Source organism: Gouania willdenowi, chromosome 4 (genome assembly GCF_900634775.1).
Source record: "Gouania willdenowi chromosome 4, fGouWil2.1, whole genome shotgun sequence".
Lineage (NCBI taxonomy): Eukaryota > Metazoa > Chordata > Actinopteri > Blenniiformes > Gobiesocidae > Gouania > Gouania willdenowi.
In genome coordinates, this window is record NC_041047.1 from 32,862,655 (window position 1) to 32,883,202 (window position 20,548).

A 20,548-nucleotide genomic window follows, 5' to 3' on the forward strand; every position below is an offset into this window, starting at 1 on the left:
GCATTTTATTGGGGAACCCAGAAAAAGTCCCAGTATGCTAAAGGGTTAAATTTAAAAGTGTTGGTACTGCTTACCAGGCCATATGTGAGGGAGCTTGTAAATGTGTGATTCAGTAAAACATTCGTATTTGACCAATCTCAGTGTACAAATGATCCGGTGTTGATAAATCTCCTGTTTCGGATGCCCCGCCCACTAAGGTCAAGATGAACATTGGCATTCTCACATCTGAGGTAGAGCAAAACAAAAATCTACTCTTTGAACGTGTGACAACTGGAATTAATGAAGCACATTTGAATGCTCTGTGGAAGAGGATCCACTACTGAGCAGGTGACGTCTGCCCCCCCCCATATTCGCTGCGAGCAACTTCACAACAGAGATCCTGGAGACACACTCCAGGAAATATGGCGTTTAAATCAGCCTCAGTTTGCACGCTTTAGGCAATAAATATGATCGAAACGATTTTGAATAGCAAATTGTCCCTTTGTCTATTGTGCGTTCAGCCAGTTTCACCTATAATTCATCACATTACCGATTACTGCAGTGCATTTGTGAAAGTTTAAGGAATTATTTACATATAAAAGCATGAATGAGGTCCTATTTCTACTGTACAGCCCCCACTGAAGGTATGGAGGAAATAAGACCTAATCTCCAAGATGAGCATACCAGTGCTGCGTCCTGTGTGCGCACTGGGTGAACCTATGCGCTCCTGCTTAGTTTATTAGCAGAGTTATATGGTATTCCGTGAAAGAAAAAGCAAAAAAGTGGTTTTGGTAATAACGTGGCTTCATAATTGTACGTAGTTAAATTTGGTTTAATAATCAGTTTTGATTCGTTCTGAATGTGTACAGTATCTGCTTATACTAAAATGACAACTGAGGCTTGTTTAATAAATATTTTCAGTCTCAGTCAGATTACACTGTGCTGCAGCACAAATCCACACATTTAGATTTGCGTACACAGGGTCAGACCTGACGTGAGGTCTGATCATAGCTTGCGTGAATATGGTCGAACTTTCGTTGTCCGCTCAGATCTGAACGTACGAACGGTTGATAAATGAGGACCACTGTGAGCATAATTCCATAGCTGCATGCATGTAAACGCCAGTGACGTGCCGTGAGGTTCATGACTGGAGAGGCACTAACTCCTCTGGAGTTTTCTGAATGAACCCAATAGAAGCTTAAATGTACAACATGTCTTTCTCTTTGTTATGTAATTTTTCAATTACATAACAATTATTAAATAGGGAGAAGTATTGCCTTGTACTTTTTATTTGATTCTTTTCTCCGGAATAACGATTCTGATTTCCTTTATATTTCAATTTGGACCTTTATTGAAACATTAGTTAGTAGTCAATTTCATGTTGTAACAATTCAATAGCAAAAAAAAAACATTTTTTTAATTATTAAAACAGTAAGTTTAAAAAAATATTTAAAAGAAAAACAAAAAAAAAAACATTTTTTGCCAGGTGTCTTTTTTTTGATTAAAAAATTAAATTGTGAATTCCTTTATTTTATATATGAAGTTGTGGGGATATTTGGGGTATGATTTAAGACCTAATGGTGGGAAAGCCCATGCCCAGTACTAAAGCTCACTCCTGACCACAAGCCCCCAGTCCTTAATGCCGACCTCTGCCCCCTCAGTGAGGCACAGTACCTCTACACCGTGCATGTTGACTGCTCGCTTATACTGTGGAAGATGCCAACAGACTGTGGAACGTCACCATGTCAGTACATGTTTAGCGAAAACAAACATGTATATTGGTGATATATGGGCATGCGCCAACTGCTTGCTCAGTCAGTGTGAGTGACGGAGTGACATCACAGGTGAAACACAGCTCACCCCTTCCTCTCCTTGACCTTATCCCATGGATTTCAAAAGGCAATGCATAAAATCCAGCAAATTTTCATCATAAAAATGTTAACATTTTTACAGAAAACAAGTTTATGAAACAGACAAGAGGACACATTGATTTTATCTTATCATTGTTGTTTTTTACATGTCACTGGTAAACGCACTGACTGACAGCGTGTTGGTAAACTGCTCACCTGGGGAGGCTCATAAGGCACTAAGACGCTTTGTCTCCCAGTGATGGAGTCTTCCACATACTGGGCGTGGCTGTTTCCTTCCACGCGGATCAGATGGCTCGGGGGAGCAATTTGGCCTAGAAGCAATATTACAAAGGTTATTAATAGTCAATGGCAAAACAATGATTACCAAAGAAAAAGCTGAATCTGACTCTTCTTGTTTTAGTAAATATTGACAGACTGACCATCGTTGAACTCACGACTCAGCTCATGGTTCGGGCAGCGCTTCACCACTTCAGTGACGTGTTCGGCTTTCTTGTACACTGGCATGGCCCTGATGACAGCACCCTGGGGTGGGTTGGTCAGGACTTTGATCTGAATGGGACACGTCTTTGCAATTTGGCAGTAAAGCTTCTTCAGGTCTGTGGAGTACTGCAGAACAAAAAGGGAAAACAAGCAAAATTCATGCAAGAGTCATACATCAACTTCAGCAAACATCTTTTATGTGTTCACTAAATCACAAAATGATCATTACAACCCGTAGTCTACTAGTTTATATACTTTTGTTTTCATTTTTATCAACTTTACCATTTTATCTGGCTAAAATGAAACTAAGACTTAATGAAAACAAAGACAGCAACTAAAATTTAATGAAAATACATATGTATTCCACTCTGTGGAATACATATGTATGTGAGTATTAAGTAGTGCTGTTGATTGATCCTGGTCCAACTCTCAACATTTTAGTCAAATAATTTCAATTTGGCTGCTCTCTATGGGTTGAAACCTAGCTATTACAATTAATTTTAGTACTAAGTTTTCAGAAGTTTCAGTATTTATAATTTGGTTTTAGTCTCAGCATTTTATTCAGGTCCCATTAACATGCGCTCTGGCTGCTGCTGGAGACTATTTAACTATTTGACTTTTTAACTATAAAGACATCTCAGGGATGTGTGTGTCAGTATGCGTGTATGTGTTGTGTGGGAGATGTGTATGTTTTTAACTGATCCTGGAGAAATGTTCTATCAACTTGTCTGTACTGTTGTGTATGTTTTGCAAAATGACAATAAAGCTTGATTTGATTTGATTTTATAGTATAAACTGGGTGTGCCTTAACTGCTCCAGGAGCCCCGCCCCATAATCAAGGCATTTTTTTGTTTGAAAGTGTCTATTTGTACGGTTGCCCTATGGACAACCCCCGGTGCTATTGGTACGTTTACCGAAGTACACGTATGTAGCGCATTAGGGTTAGAGTTAGAGTTAGGATTAGGGTGACTTTTTAACTATAGGTATAGTCTTAGTCACATGACCTAAACTGGCCAATAATGGATAGTATGGATAGAATGTCGTTCTATTGACATGGCAACCGTACGGATAGCCACTGCCTTTGGGTTTTGAAGTTGCTGACCTTCCCTGCAAAACACTTATTTTCGAAGACCCACCATTGTACTACTGACAAAACTTCCAGTTAATTCCAAAACAAGAGCCCTATTTATAAAAACGTTAAAAAGCGAATGGACGACAAGAAGAGATGCTTTTGTTTTGAAAAGGTAATGATGGTCCCAGGACGATTTTACATTCCGCTCGCAATGCATCATGGGGCAATTCAGTATGACTAGTGTGCCCACCATTCATACTTAAAAAATGTCCCAATATTATTCATCTGGGTATTTCTCACACATTCAATCTTATCATACTATCTACATATTAATACCACATACTAATTTTGAGGTCAGACTTAGTGTGATTAGTACTCACACTAAGGTTGATTTTTTCAAGGTGGAGCAAGTTAGAGTGAAGGGGCATGTGTGGGATTTAAAGAAATATCAGTTAGACTTATCCAGACATAAACCGGTACATAGCGTGTACATGAAGCTTGTGTTTATAGTTGTATGCAGAACGAGTGGCTCGTAAATAAAGCTGAGTTAGTAAAGAAACTCGCCTTGGATTATTCTACATATGCATGCACAGATTTGAATAATGTCAGGCTGTAGGTTCGGCCGTAAAGAGCGATCAGTTTCATTCAAGTTTGAATGGGTTTGGGCCGTATTTTGTCAGGCTCTGGCCAGGTCGTGTCTAATTTTATGGCCTGATTACAGCTCTAACTTGGATACCTTTATCAATTATCTGTATTTAACAAGATAACTTTATTAGTCACTTATTAATATCTTCTCTAATTAGAATTAGGAATGCCACTTCTATGTAAGCAGGATCATCATCTTTATCATTATTAGTGTTAGTTAATGTATTAGTTAATGTTTCTAAAATATTCATTCCTCATGACAGTAAAATAGGTCATTTTATGCCATTTTATTTATTCACTAAATCTTTAGAAAATGTGGTCTACATCCAGCTGTGCTTGACCAGAAAAGAAAAGTCATGTAATGAGATGCCGATATAGTTTTGAAAAAATACAGTAATTCTTCAACAACTAAAACTATGATTAAATTAAAATTATTTTTGCAGCCAAAATTAAAACCGATTATGAACTACTTTTGGCGTACATTTCTGTACATGTCATACATAATTGTACTGCTAAAATAAAGACAGGCAATTTTCCGTTCAACATGTGAACTCATGAGCTTTGAGGGCTTTGGACCCTTTGAGATTTTAAAATGTTATGTGCATTACAAAATACATTTATTATTATTATTATTATTATTATTATTATTATTATGGTCATCATCAAGAGCAGATTAATTAAGTCTGGCTTTCAGGAAAAATGATTTAAAACAAATAGAGATCCAACAGGTGATTCTTCATACTCAGATTGCCTCACACTGATGTAGTGCAATCATAAATAACAGATGAGATTTGAGCCCTGCCACTGTAGAATTGATACAGGCTGAATTGTTGCTAATGGGCACAACCCAACTGTGTAAACAACCTATTCAAATCACTGCTGGGTAAGCACAGCTTAAATCCTCTATGTGCACAGGAAGACTGGTTGAAGGATGAAGGGGGAGGTATTTTTTCCCCTGCCCAGTTGGTTTCTGAGCAAAGAAAAGCCAACATTTTGAATAATGCTCGGGGCTGTGCGTGGGAGAACAATTCTACATAAAATTCCAGCTCAAAGTGTGTTTCCAATGAAAAGCACTGTCATCGTCTGTGCTGACTTAAAATATTACTCCAGCTTGGCACAGATGTTTTCTGTTTTGATCTCCAGGCACTACATTTCCTTTCATCAGGACAAACTCAAACCTGCACTTTTACACCTCTTTTCCCACATCTTCCCGCACCAACAGCAACTATTGTTCAGTTTATACACCAGCATTACAAATTTTGCATTATGTAAAAAAAAAAAAATCAATGATGCTACAAATACTTCAAGCTCAAGCTCAAAAATGCTAAAAGTACCAATGCATTCAGAGTTCTTTAGGAATAGGAAAATGAACATTAACAAAATGACTGAACTGAGTCTTCATGTAAATCAAAACATCTTTCCAAACAGATCATCTGAGCTCAAGACAAATGGTTGTAGCTGTCCCTCTGCTTCTAACCTGATACTCCCTGTTTGCCTTTGTCAATCAGCTAAATGAGGTGGAGAAAAGTAGAAATGACTGACAGAGTGCTGCAATAGAAAAAAACATGATTTTCTGCCCATCTCAATGCGCTGGCATCCAATCAGAAAAGTTTCATAAGCAAGAAAACCTAAATTTGTCTGGATGCTGAACTTTCATGCACATTCCCGCACACGCACACACCCAGAGATCCACCCCAGCCCAGGGGCTACAAACTTTGAGTACACAGCTATGTGCTGCTGTCGCTCTGTTTGCTCAGTGGGGATAGCAGGATCTGGAGCATGAGGTTAAAGCCAACACGGTTCAGGGTGGAGGAGCAGCCAGTTGACTGATGGCTTTCAGTGGCTCACACAGGGCGCGGCGCTATGGTGTTACCATATAATTATGAGCCATTCATTGGTTGCAAGGTGAGTTACAGAGCCCAGGAACGCACCGTGCACAACACAAAGAGGCCTGATAGCAAACATGGGAGAGAAAACAGTAGTGTTTGCACATGGGATACTTCATATCGGAACCTGCTGCAACTACCTCCATGCTGAGTGCAGGAGCATTGCTGAATGTTGTGAGGTCAGAAACACAACTACTGCTGAGATGTCTAAAGATTCTAGTTCATCCAGGTCTCAGAAAATCCTATAAACATGATGGTGACAATATTCGATAAATATATGAAATTCTTCTGAGCAGGAAAACCTCTTATATAGATGCAGACTTTCCATATGTACGCTATTACTTTCTACCATGGAGAGCACTTGAGCACACGAACAAATACTTCCTGTGCAGTGCAGGTTGAGGCAGGCCCACAGCTGTAGCGTTCTTTTCTCTCTGACAGGCGCTGCGGGCGCATGCAAAAGTCAAGTCCTGACAAACATCGGGCCTTAAACAAGCGCTGTTTGGCGCCTCTGGTCTTGTCTTCTTCATAACTGACATGTCATGTCATGCCTGCAGCTTCTTCATAACCTGTTTGATTCAGCAATTCTCCAAACCCCCTTTTTTCCTTTGATGCCTAAGCAAAAAACCTTTTTGGATTAAATCTAGGATTTTATAAGCCTAACAGACTTTTATTTGTGTGTGTACCTTGCAAAACAAAGATTTAGGTGTTATTTACTAATGAGCTTCAGCACCTTTCATGCTGACATGCTGCTTTTTAAAAATCCTATAGAGGCAAATTGGTTTTCATTTGCTAATCAAATTTGTTTTTATAAATCTGTGGTCACCATTTTAGTGTAGCTCAATGGTAAAAATATAACATGAAAAATCTTAACTTTTGTTTCTGTATTCACACAGACATTTTTAGTAACATTCTACGTGATTTCTAAAGACATTTCATGGAATGACACCTATGACACATATTCTTGAAAACATTCTATACAATTAGTGTTACGGTTAGTTAGTGTTATTAGATAGTTAGAAAAAAATGTACATTTTGGTCAGTTGCCATTTTGTCCATTGATATTTTGTCAGGGATTCCTTTGGTACTGGATTTCCAGCTCGGCTTTACAAAGAAGATTTATTAGTGTGCATCAGGTGGTTGCACTAAATGGTTAATTAAACAAACAAAGTCTTGTCTACCAAAATTACATTTTCTCAAGAAGCTATACCTATAAGCAGGCATGTGTTATTCTGTGGTTGGTGATGAGATCAACTTAAAATCCAAAGTTTATTGATATCTGATCCACTTGTATTTGTCTGTCAAGATTAACATATGACTTTGCTTTGAGCAACAGCACAAAGGTAACACATGGCTGCAGATTTATGTGTGAGGCTGTTTATTAGAGAGAGAGAGAACAAAAACAAGTTTTTTACTCTAGCTGGTAAAAAAAACAAAAACAAGCGTTTCCACAGAAGTTATTGAGAAATCCCATAACCCACACCATCAAAAAAACAAAAACTTCGAAGTCTGCCTTTTTAAAATTTCCCCTCTACCTTTTCCCATCTGTAGCTTACAGGGCTTGTTTCTCTGTGATGGGCGAGTCTTGACAGGCTTCTTGACACAAACAAGTCTCAGCCCCATCTCGTGAGGCGTGGGACGGGCCCGCAGATGTTCCAGGGGCAAGCTGTGTCTTGCTGCCTTTCGCTGGAACACTCTTCTCTTTGAGCATTCACGGGCTCTCCTCCTCCTCCGGCGCAATGTGAGATGCAGCCATCAAGCTTAACTCTCTCAAAAAGACAGAAACCCACTCCAAGAGCACAGGGTTCAAAAAAGAGGCATGCAGTATTTACACAAGTATTATCTGCAGGTCCTCACTCCATTACTGTAATCCCCCATGAGCTCTGCAGCATCCCAGTGATAGTGCAAACTATGACATTCCTCTTCTTTCCCTATATGTGGTGGCAGCTAATACACACGGCAAACACAACCCATCGTCAGACACACAATAGCAGTGTCAATGGCTGACAATGGCAGCCTTTTTTTCAACACTTCATCAATTTACTGTGTGTGTCTGACCGGAACAAAAGTTTATTTTTCTGAGTGAACCACAAAGAAGGGATATGCCATGGAAACGGCAAGGAAACAGTGTGGTAGCAGTTCTGGGAAAGGTTGACGTGTTTCACCTTTCTGTGTGTGTCACGCTCATCCCAGACGGGAAGAGGTTAAGGTGTGGGCTCCAGATTAGGTGTGTCTCAAAAAGAACAGTCATTATAGTACAATACACAGTCCGTTAAGTCTTGTGAAACATCCCATAAGCATCAAAAACAAAAAAAGGAGAATGTCAGGAGAGCAGGAGAAAGCACAAAGTCAACCTGCGAAGATGACATCTTCAGTGGTTTAGGCTAATAGACTGAAATCAGGTGGGTTTTACACTAGATACCTTCACAAAGAGAAAACACAATGTTTCTAAGATCGATCAGTGTGCCACTGCAGTCAAAATGACTCTATCATAGAATCAACAGAAAACAGATTTAGATCTGTGACAAACACAGCTAACATCTGAGAAGATGACCAATTGATTTGTTTGGTGAGCATCAAAAAAGAAATACAGAAAAGAACAACAACCTTGTACCTTGTCCCCCAACCCATGTTTGCGTTCACATCAGCCCTGATCGTCGAGAGTCTCCTTCGTGCACATTTAATCTTCTTGCTAAATAACAGGATAACAGATATTCTTGAAACAGACAGGACAGTGGCGGTTCAGGACCATTAATGAAGACCTCTTTTGTACTGGTTTCAGGGGCAGAACGTGGTTCGGTTAATAATTAAGGGGAAGGCTGAGTGGGTTTTGTTACATTTGAAGAACCAGGACTAAATCTTGGCGTGCACGTTTTCAAGTAAGCTGCTATTTTAGCTCATATATTTAAATTTGGTGTGATAAGAGCCTTCCACGCATTTATACTGAACAACAAAAAAATACTACTGATTCCAAAAAGCTGTAAATATCTTAATACAAAACTGAGCTTTAGCCTTGACTAACACCTAACAAATAGCAACAAATCGAGCCTTTTCTTCCTTTTCCATGTGAATCAAACAAATCCAACGAGTCTTGCATCATGTGTTGTGACTAAGAACTAAAAAAAAAAAAAAAAAAAAAATGTGTTGTGACTAAGGGACTCAGTTTGTTTCACATTGTGTCAGCGATGTCTTTAACACGGTGATGGGACGTGCCACTCACAAAGCACACTCTCAACTTCCTCACAGTTGCACATCACTGAAATTGTTTTTTTTTTTTTGGATGGTGAAAATGAGAGGGATGAGTGAGGTAATGTGGGAATTGAGTAAATGTCACAATCCCACACTTAGAGTGGTGAGGAAATGAGGTGAGGTGGCCCAGCACTCCCTGGGTTTAAAGGTAAGGTGCCCTCAAGATAGTTTTTTTTAATCACTAATCAATCATACAACCCCAGATGTTCCACATTAAAGGAAAAGGAACACAAATACACAAAAATAAATACATTTTAAAGATTAAGTCCCATAATTCCCAACCCACCAGTCCTGAAACTAGCACCCGACCCACATGAGGCATGTGTTGGGTATTAAAAGTAAAACACAGCTAAATAAGAAAACAGTTACAGAAGTTAATGCAGCATTTTGTAAAACACTTAAAAAGACACACAGATACAAAGAATAAGTAGTGTGGCTATGGAAAGACCAGTGAAAAAGCACCCTTTAAAACAGAGCCTACTCTATATGCGGGTGGATATCACTCATGACAACTCATGTAAGAGAGATAGCAGGCACCCACCCAACCACAGGTGAAGAGACCAACCACAGCAGCTACTGCCAACATCTACTCACTGATGCAGGGATGCACCGAGGAGGCACTGGGGTTAATAACACTAGGACAGTAAATATTAAACGATATTAGCATCAATAATGAAAATAAAAAACATAATGCTATAAATAATAAACACAAAAAAGAATTATAACTGGGTGAAATGCATTAAAAGTACATCAATAAGTTGGTAAAAAATAACAATAAATAGACTTAAAGACTAAAAATATTAAGTAAAAAAATAATAAAACCATTAAAATAGCAATGCTCTCTCTTTTCATCATTTACTTTTATCATTTAAGTTTCATCACGTCACAGCTCATCTTTAAGTTAGCATTTCATTGCGGGATTTTTAAAAAGTTGACTATTTTTAGACAATTTAACATGTTTTGTCTTCATTGCCCTACCCTCTTCTCTTTTGGTCCAATCAATACTAGAAAATGTGCCAAATACCACCTATCTTATCCGCCAGGGTGCATGAATACACTGAGGTGGCAACTTTGTGCATTGCAGAGCAGTATGCCACAGACACATAAAAATCCAAGCAGATGGGACCCTGATGTAACAGCTGTCCCTTAGCCCTGTCATGGATAATGACAGAGCAGGAGGAGCTGGTTGTACAGGTTTACTGAGCGCCACAACGTGACATCTCGCTGTTCCGAGCATCACCACACCTGGAGCAACGAATAAACCTGTTTACCTCTGTCATCAACAAAGCTGTGAAGATGAAAACAACAAGATCATTGTTTATATAATGTAGGAAAAAAGTCTTGGGGAGCCTATTTTCTGTCACTGGTAATGAGGTAACAAACCCCAGCTGCTCAACCAATGAGTTCCTAAGGTTTTGTCAGAATTGGAAGCCCATATATTCTCGTTGATGTTTTCCTCCAGATGTAGGACTTTCAAGTACTGAGCACCAAAATTAGCCTTGGACATAAATGCTCAAATAAAGAGTTCATGGGTCAAAGTGTCTGTTTAAACTCTCCCCGCCTCATAGAAAGTCTCGCTATCAATAAAATAACATTTAGTCATAGTTAGCTATCACTAAGAAAGAAAGAAAAAAGACAGCCATAACTTGCAACACTAAAAAAAGAGAAGTTGGCTGGAAGTAATACATTTATGGAAAGCAAATGCGTTGTTTCAACAGGATGTAATTTTGTTAAAGGGGTGGGATTATGAAAAAATCACTTTATAATGGTTTTGCTACAGTGATATATATTCCTATAGCTTCATTCAAAGTACCAAAGTTGAAGAAGTTTTGTTTCCTCCCTCCTCGCTCCTCCCTCTTAAACTACCTCACAGGTAAAACAAACATTGCGGTTTAAAATAGAATATACATTATAATTTATTGTCATATATGTAAAGCTACATACACAAAATGTGTTCTCTGCATGTAACCCCTCCCTGAGCAGCAGTGGACAGCCACAGTGTAGCGCCAGGAAGCAGTTCCATTTTTGGTTGGGATGTCCCGAGAAAACTTTTTTACTTCCGATATTTGCCAATACCGATATCAATCCGATACCAGCACGAATCATACATACTTTTATTACTTATTTTGCTTGATCAAGTGATGTTACTTAAATAGAAAACAATATTCAGCAACAGTAGGTATGAGTAAAACTGACGCATTTATTATTAACCTATTGGTTCCATACAATTTAACCTTCAACATAATGTCTACAGTATTCTACAATTGAATAAATATAATAAAACTCATATCGGAGATTTTAGATGCAGTCCGATATTTTAGATATTCGTTTTCTGGCTGATATTGGACCGATATCCGATATCAATACCGGATCGAGACACCCCTAATATTTAGTATCCGTTATAACGCCTCATATCGCCTTTGACTTGATCTGACGTGTTTAAGACACAATTGGATGCAGAGGTTGGACAAAACAAATGATCATCTTAAATGCACTATTTCTGTGGTCATAGGAGGTGAGGAGGAGAAGAAAGTGACTTCGTAGCTTAATACTCCGGTGAGTGTTCAGCTGACGGACTACGCTGTTCCTGATGTGACGAACACAAACTCTGAAGCAGCTTAAATATCCATGTGTTTTACTGTAATGTGCAGTTTTTTGAACACAATAACAAGAGTGTGTGGATAGAAAAAGAAATTTGCTTTGGTGATCACTGATCGCATTAAGTCTGCGTCTAATGACACGCCCACTCATGCATATGCATGAAGGCCCCAAAACAGCCTGTTTATAGAAGTGTCATTAAAAGGACTTTTCAGAGGGCTAAAACTCTGGAAAACAGGCAAGATTGGGAAAAATTTTTTTTTTGACTACATAATGTATTGACTACTGTCAGGATGGAAGAACCAATTCACCCAGAATTCCAAACAGGATTGCGTACTAAACTTTTAAGTTTGGAAATGAAATACAAAAATATAAATGAAGTGCCTTGAATAAAACTACATTAAAAAAAGATTTAACTGACTCTTACTACTTGTTAAATGTAATATTGCGTTACAACATGCAGACTGCAAAAACCTAGAAGTCTACATTTTACATGCCATATCTCTATCCAATTTAAACTAAAATGTCATATTGTTCAACGCTGACTGCAAAGGTCAAGGTCAAGAAGTGCATTAAAAAAGGTGAAAATCCAGCAAGAATATATCTTTATATTTAAGGTATTAAAAGGAGTACGGTAGTTAGAGTAATCCAAACTTGTAAACCACTTTATTGAGGATAAACAACATGTAAGTACAGTTTTCAGTATTTCTTTAATATTATTTTAAATTACATTTTTGTATTTTTTTCGACAGTGTTTCCATCAAGCTCCAACAAAATTCTTATGCAAACATTGCCAGGTGCACCATAAGGGGGTTGCCCTTCAAAGCAGTGGACCAGTTGCTAAGTAGGCAAAGAAGTAAACCAGTAAACTAAAAGCTACTGGATTGATCACCATCGATATACTGTAGTTCCTTGAGAAAAATCTTCAACACACTCCCACTTTGACCCTAAAAAGAAGTTACCTTCGGGCATTTCATTAGTCTCTGCATTATATTATTTGTAACTACTCAATGGAATCAGTAATACAGTCATATAGAACAAGTCTAAAAAAACCCAAGAAGCTACATCCTACCTTGCTAAATGTGTTACAATCAACCTTAAATTTCTAGTTGGCCTGAACCATGTAATTTAAGCCTAATTAACCCAAACACCTCATGCTGACACATCAACATGTAGTTCACTAAACAAGAAGGTTTCCCGTTAAATGCGTTTGCTTTGAATGTTCAGCCAGAAAGTCATTTTTATCGTCTATGAGACGCACAAAGAAGCCTGTGACATCTTACATGTGTGATGTGCTCTCACAACAGATACAAAGACTTGTTGTTTTACTCGATGTTCACCCACTAATAGGCAACATAAGCTTGGACTAGACTGTCATGAGACAGGTTAGTTTTTCCCCACTGATGACATGTTATTGGTGCCATCGCCACCAAACCTGTCAAGTTTTGGATTTGAAAATAAGGGAAATTTTCTGGCGCCCACTACCAGCCGTCCCACCCACCCAATCAAGCTCCAGTATCCCTTATATAGCTATTATATATATATATATATATATATATATATATGAAATATTATAGTTTTCTATATAAATGTATAAAATAAAAAAACTCGATATATCTTGAATCTCGATATATCGTCCAGCCCTAATTCCTAAATTATAAAACAGCCTAAATAAAAACATAAATGTGTTTATGAAGCACATGTGTTTATTTAATATACTTACAGTTTATATACAAGTCAACACATTGCATATTTACTGTTAATTTCACATTGCTTGTCTAAAAGTTAAACATTAACATTTTATTTTCATTATATATTTTCTTATAATTTCTCATGCTCACTCATAGGGTTCTCTGGTATTCACTAATGACTTATTAGACACATTTATTACAGACTTTATTACACATTTATTACAGACTTTACATTCTTTAACACTTTTTGAAAACAGTGTATATTTGTGGTGCTTGTGATTGGTGGATTTTTAATGGTGACTTACGTCGTTCCTTCCGCTGTGGGAGATGTTAATATCTCAGTTATTAATCTAACAGAATATGTAACTGTGTCACATCCTGCTGCTCTTTAGGAAGATAAACTCTCTGTCATATTTCACTACGTATTTATACGAGTTCTTTGTTTTTATCACCAGATTGTTTTATTCATCATCTCTTTTCTGAGTTGTTTCTGGGTTTGTTGCTGCTGTCGGCACTAATCTCACAAGAACTGCCACTCAGGCCATTTCAGGTGGTAGTTTTCGCGAGGCTAGTGACGGCGTTCAGTTTAGTAAGTCATCTTTTAATTGTTATTACATTAAAATATGGGATATTTATGGGAAAGAGGGATAAAATACGTGAGTTTCCCGGCTAAAACGGGATACTTGACAGGTATGATCGCTACTCACCAAAGTTCACAATTTATTTAATTTTTGCTTCAAAGGGGACCTGTAGGGAAAATATATATAACAAAAATGTGTTTAATATATTACCATTGAACATAATATGTGCACCTTTTTTTATTTAAAAAAAAACATACATTTAATGGACTTAAATCAATTTGAAACCTTTTGGCATAAACTATGGAGAGCTGCCATTTTGGACAGGATATGACACACTTTCTTTCATCAGCCTGGCCTGTCGCTTTAAATAAATGCTGCATTGAGAGAGGTAGAGGCGCAACAGGTCGGTTTACATTGTGGGAAGTGTAGTTTTTATGTTAGCTATCGGCACAAAACAGCAGTGTGTCACCAATTGTTTAGCGACAAAAGTGCACCACCTGGGTTAGGAGAAGATTAAAAATCACCTTTCTCACCAACTACCTGCTTGTATGCAGCCCTGCAGCATTAGCCTAATGAACTGAGCTGTTGTTACCAGCAGAAACGTGGCTGTGTAGTTAGGTCAGGTATAGTGAGCAACTGTGATGAAAGCTGCGTGAAAGGATGTTTGTTCATGGACGGGAGGATGCGCCATAAAAAAAATGGTGACAGCTACAAGGAAGTAGGAGGGAACAATCTAGTCGGGGTGTAGTAGTGCTCTGAACAAGAAAGTTTACAAGCTGCATTGAGATTTTCTGTGAAGAAATTCTGTCGCAACCGCGTCTGGTTTCAGACGTAACTTTGGCTTTGTCCCCATTAGTCAGCCCGCAGATCTCTCTTATAGCAGCTCAGCTTGAAGCGGTCCTCGCATATCACCGTATTTCGTCAGAACGGAAACATTTTAAGTGTGTATCCAGTACCAATATTATGGAGCCATGGTCTGGATAACTCTGACTTAGTGTTGTTATTTGGCTTAGACATGCAAAAGAAATGTTTTTGTGTTTTTTTTATAATCTTGTTGTTGTAGCAACCATTAGCTTTACTCTCCGCCATTGTTCAGAAACCGGCGTAGACCAACGGAACACTGTTGTCTAGCAACAGCTAACAGGAATCAACAAACATGCTCCATACTTAATGCCCGAACGCATAAGATTGTTCTAAAGAGTCATTTTACTGTGTGTTTTTTTTCACAAAAAGGTGTACATATTTTGTTTGTTGGTAATACATTAAATACATTTTTGTTAAATACAGTACATTTCCACTATAGGTACCCTTTAACTTAAAAGGCTATATCAGTCACCATCTACAGCTTTTGAACATGTGTGCTTTCATACAGTCATTGCACCAATTTATTGAAATCTCCAAAAGCTTCAAACTCATGACCTAAAACATGTAATATTTATGACATAAATAATTCATATATGATTGTTTCAGAGGAATACTTGTATTTTGGAAAGCCCTCTGCAAAGTTGTTGAAACATGTACTTGGAACTTGACTGTGTGCCTTACCTAAAGTTTTTCATAACCACATCAGAAGACCAACCTAATCATTGCAATGTCATTTCACTAGAAGCAATGGTGGATGAAAGGCTAAATAAGATGGGTCGTGACCAATGGGTTTATGATTATGAACTTTAGAACAGCAGGAGATTTGGGTTCTGTAAATGAAGGGCACAATGAAGTGCAAAACCCCTAGCGTATTATAAGAACTATATAAGCTTGTTGAGCTCAATATGTTGGTATTGCAAAATGCAGTGGGAGGAAATGCATCTTTTATCCACCAGAAAGTAAAAGTAGAACTCAAATTTATTTAGAAAAAAATGAAAAATGAAATTAAAATGACAGCACTTACCGTCCAGGTAGCAGACTTGGCTGTGCTGGATTGCTGAAAGGACACATCAAAGGTGTGGGGTCCAGCGTAGTCTGTGTTGGAGGGAATGGCGGGTGATGGAGAGAGGGCATCAAAGGTCGAACTAGGTTGGGCATAGGGTGACGGAGCTGTAACGTTGTTCTGTGCATGGTCGTTATGGTATGGGCTGGTGGATGTTGAACCGGCATTCTGGATGCTCTGATCCATGCTGTTCAGGAGCCCCAGGTTTGTGTACTGTGACTGCAGACAAGAGGTAGAGAAGAATAGGGATTATGATTAGGAAAGGAGAAATTTGACATCATTGGATGAAAGCACTGAGGAGTGTTAGCAATTTAAACAGAAATATTAAGTTAGATCCACAATGGTCAGTTTGTCAGCTGAGATGGAATTTTGAACATAAGTGATGTGAGACAAAAGGATTTTGCAGTTGCAAGCTAGTTATCTAGTTTTTTCTTCTTCTGTCAAGATACATTGGACATTTTCTCAAACTGCACCTAAACTTTCTCAATAATGTTGCAATTTTGTCTAATTACTTTTGAAATTCGCTTGAGTTTTTAATTCTTTGAAAATGACGTTTGAAAACACACCCCTTGATCAGAATCGGCCCCGCCCCCTCCTGCTTGAGCTGTGCTTGCATCGACTCATTTTTCATTCCATTCATAAATGGCACATTCATGGAAAAGGTGCCATGGCTTTTGTGCTGCCAGGTGTTGTGTGGAGCCAGTGACCAAAGTAAATCTACATAGTCTCATTCTGTAATATAAAATGTCAATCAATTTCACTGCTTTGTTACACAGAGGCACAAACTGACACACCTGAACGAGGTCAGTTGAGTCAACCTCAACATGATTGCGTGTTACTGGGATGAGGCTCACTTTGTGTGCTGCTGCAGGGCTGCTTAACCCCACAGGAACAATGACACCACATCTTAAAGGAGGTTGACTGGATGACGATTATGGTGGTCATGCAGGTGTTAGGAGACAAGTGTTTTGTCAATTGGATTAACACCCACGCACACACACACATATTGTACATGTTGCAGGGCCCAATATTTATACTTTATTATTGACACGCCACAAAATGTATCGCATCCTGATGGAGATTGCAAAGTGATACATTATAATGGAAGTTATCAACTTAACCATCAACCCCTACACTAACACTATATAGTATTGTATAGTCCCCAACCTAATCATAACCCAAACCCTGAATAAAGTAATTGAATGAAATAACTTCCAATTGAAACATATTGAGTTGAAATATTGTGTAGCCTGCAAGAAAAACATGGCTGCAGTGCCAAGTGAGATTGTGTTATTGAATCCAACACTTCTGCTGTATTGTATAGGTTCTGTATTTGATATGCTATCAGAAGGGTAATTACTTCTGATTACCCATGATCCATTTTTAATGAGCAATGGGTGTCTACATTGTATGTTATGTTGGCTTCTTTAGAGACACTTTTTCATGAGTTGTGCCCCATTTATTGAGCTCTCTCATGAATGTTTAACGTTGCCTTGTCATGTACTCATGTACCCCTAATGGTACATGTAACCCTTGTTGTGAAAAGTTGCTTCTCAGTTGTTCATGTTTGAGCAATATTTCCCAAATAGGAAGAGTGAACAATCCTTCTTGAATCTTAGTGATACCTTTGATGGTACATGAGACATGTAGCTTCCCCCAGTCCCAGCTCCTGGCAGCCGCTTTGCTGGCTGTGACAGGCACTAATTACCGATGCCCAAATGTTAATCTGGAGAGAAGGTTGATTCTGGCCAGAGACCAAAAACAGATAAAAGCAAGGACACAAAGCAAATGTCTTTCTTCAGGTCTTTCACAATAAAGGCAGTGAGAATGCATTGGGTAGTTTCAATGAGAATCAGGATCAAAGATGAGGATTTCAGTGTAATTGACCAAATAGCTCCAACTGATCCTCACCTGACTTCATCGTTTTAATGTTTAATTAGCTGGAAAGTGGGATAGCAGCTTTGTGTGAAGAAGTTCTTTATGCCTCCTTTAATCAGCTCATATTTCACTGTAATACAGCAACCATTTAATAACCCCTTCTTTAGCAGATCTTAGAAATCCAAGCTGTTTATAGCTGACACTGAATTTAGACCTATGGGATGTCAGGCTCAGCAGGAGCCCCGTAAATCACTTACCCTGACATCCTGGAACTACTTTGATAATGTTCACAGAAAGAGAGTCAAATGACTGCAAGTGGGATACATGCTGTGAATACTGGTGAATTAGCTTGAATCTGAAGTAAAGAGCTACAGATATCAATGATATTTCCTTGATGCAAAGTAATGCATTGAAGTGAAGGATCACAAATATCTAAAATAGAAAAGACTGAAAAAGTATCAAACTAATGTTTTACTGAGTATTATAATAATGGTGCCCTTTATTACAGTAATCTCTTCACCCTGAAACTGCATTTTCACCCATTTTCCCTGAGGGGTAGCAGTGGGCTGCTCCATTGCAGCCGCAGGGGGAGCAAGCTTTGGGGGTTAAGGGTGTTGCTCAAGGTCCCATAGTGGTGGCCATGCCCCCCTTCTCTGACCACTAGGTTTACGTTGAACAATCAAAATCAACACCACTCTGTACAGCTAAGAGATGACAGGAACTGTGACAGACCATGTCTGGGGGTGGTTGGGTGGGGAGTTACTCCCACTCTCTGGTGATCAGCATCAAGAGCGACTACAAGCACTATGATGAGTGACCATAGGATGGGGGAGGAAGGCATTAAAAGCTCAGTAGGGTTGGGTGAGGCATGAGTGAAAAGAGGGGTGGAGGGTCTTTCTACACCTTATCCTGCTGGGAGGGTAAAGCAGGTAAATAAGTCTACATCAACATACCACTAAAGCAATCATGTCTGCACACTAAAAGGTAGGATCAGACAAAGCCTAATGGCTACAGCAGCTCCTTGTAGACTGGAGATGCTGAAGGTGCTGGAGGGGTTAAAGTTGGGGGAACCTGATACCACTTGCAGACTGAGGGGTTCGAGTCGGACACCAATTAAGGACGCCCTGATTTAAAAGACAGCAACCTGACACACCTGCTATCTGCACACTACAATCTGACCATCAGGTGTTTAGTTTTAAGGAAACGCAGCTATAACACAAGTTCCTGGTGAAATAATCTGTACAAAGATATTTGAAAAACATTGCGGATACAACACAATTTTGTATTTAGATTTTTTCCAAGAAACTCAAAAAGAGAAACATCTGGCATTCCGCCTTCCTTTGACATCATTAAACAAGCTCAAATCTATCTAATTGTTCCCATAAAGTGTCTCGTCCCAGAGAGCAGAAACATCTCAAACATTCCAGTCCTCTTTGTACCTTTTGAAGGTGGACTCTTTAACGGAATTCTCAAAGAGGAACACTAGCTCCAAGGCCCAGGAGTTAACTGCCATTTTACAAGACGAAATATTCACAGAGAGAAACTTTCAGGTGTTTACATTCCCCTGCAATCAGTGCACACAGATGTGCACTGACACACAAAAACTGTTGAAAGCACAATTTAACCCCTCCAAACAAATGTATCTGAGATGATCAATATCTAGAAGATCGAATCACTCATTGGTGTTGTTTCTTTCCACAGGTAAACCAACCGGTCATCATTCAGAAATCTGACCGTATGTGAGCTGCAATCCACCACTTCATGAAACTTTGCCCAACCACATTTGTGATCAGACCTGATGCTTCCTCTCCAGCTTCTGCTGGGGGCTTACCTCGCTGTAAGAGGAGGCCGTTCCCGTCTCAAGGTACAACATGTTGGCGCTGAGGTTGAGCAGAGCTGCCGCTGTTTGCTCCACTGGCTCCAGGATTCCACAAGTCTCTTTTCCTCACTCTGAAGGAGTGATGTGAGCTGACAGATACAGAGTGGACAAGCAGAAGCTTCTATAGAGATCTATTGGGAAGATCATATATACCTAAAGAAGAAGGGGAGGGCTTCGAGGTGCTACCTGACCAATAGGTGCGTCCACACCCATCCCCAGAAGAAGAAGCCTCTCCTTATGCTTCTCTGCTTTGAAGCTCTGCAGTCACTCACAGGGGGTGTATGAAACAAATGACTTTATTAAGTTGAAAGTGAAAACATGAAATTTAAAATTTACTTTTTAAATCTAACAAATATTACATTTCAAAAGCAGCAAAATGCATTTCCATTTTTATTTTTTACTACATATACGAACCCTGTATGTATACAGGGTATTTAGATAACTATTCCAATAAATTCAACGTTGGATAGACTGGCTTTAAATCAGAAGGAACAAATATAAAGTTTTGTCCGAACAGAAAAATGACAATGCAAAAGTAAAATAGTAAGAGAAATCCCTGCGGTGGGTAGAATGGCAGTCGAGAGGATCGTCTGCAGATGCTTGTTAGCATTAGAAAGGCTCCTCATTGCATCCTCTAATACTGAACAACAATGTGACTCCTGCTCATTGTTTCAATCAAAGATGACTGAGGCTGATATCTTATAGATGCCACACAGCAACAACACTATGTTTTAAAATGAGCATTCATGTGGTAACTAGTTACATTTCATTGTAGGTTTAATTTTCAACACCTGAGATCAATTTGTGAGTTA

At 38.8% G+C, this 20,548-nt stretch overlaps 1 protein-coding gene across 2 annotated transcripts in view; it reads right to left on the reverse strand.

Moving 5' to 3' along the window:
- LOC114461386 (tumor protein 63) overlaps positions 1 to 19,964 on the reverse strand; it is a 29,402-nt gene extending 9,438 nt beyond the window's left edge. Inside the window, exons 1-4 of one of the 2 annotated variants that reach the window (XM_028443366.1) lie at positions 19,689 to 19,964; positions 15,941 to 16,198; positions 2,270 to 2,456; positions 2,046 to 2,161 (exon numbers count right to left, since the gene is read on the reverse strand). In XM_028443366.1, coding sequence (XP_028299167.1) covers positions 2,046 to 2,161; positions 2,270 to 2,456; positions 15,941 to 16,198; positions 19,689 to 19,730 — 603 coding nt within the window. In that variant the 5' untranslated portion in view covers positions 19,731 to 19,964. The remainder of the gene's footprint in view (positions 1 to 2,045; positions 2,162 to 2,269; positions 2,457 to 15,940; positions 16,199 to 19,688) is intronic. The other variant, XM_028443368.1, reaches the window with a different exon arrangement.
- Between the last annotated feature and the right edge of the window lie 584 nt (positions 19,965 to 20,548).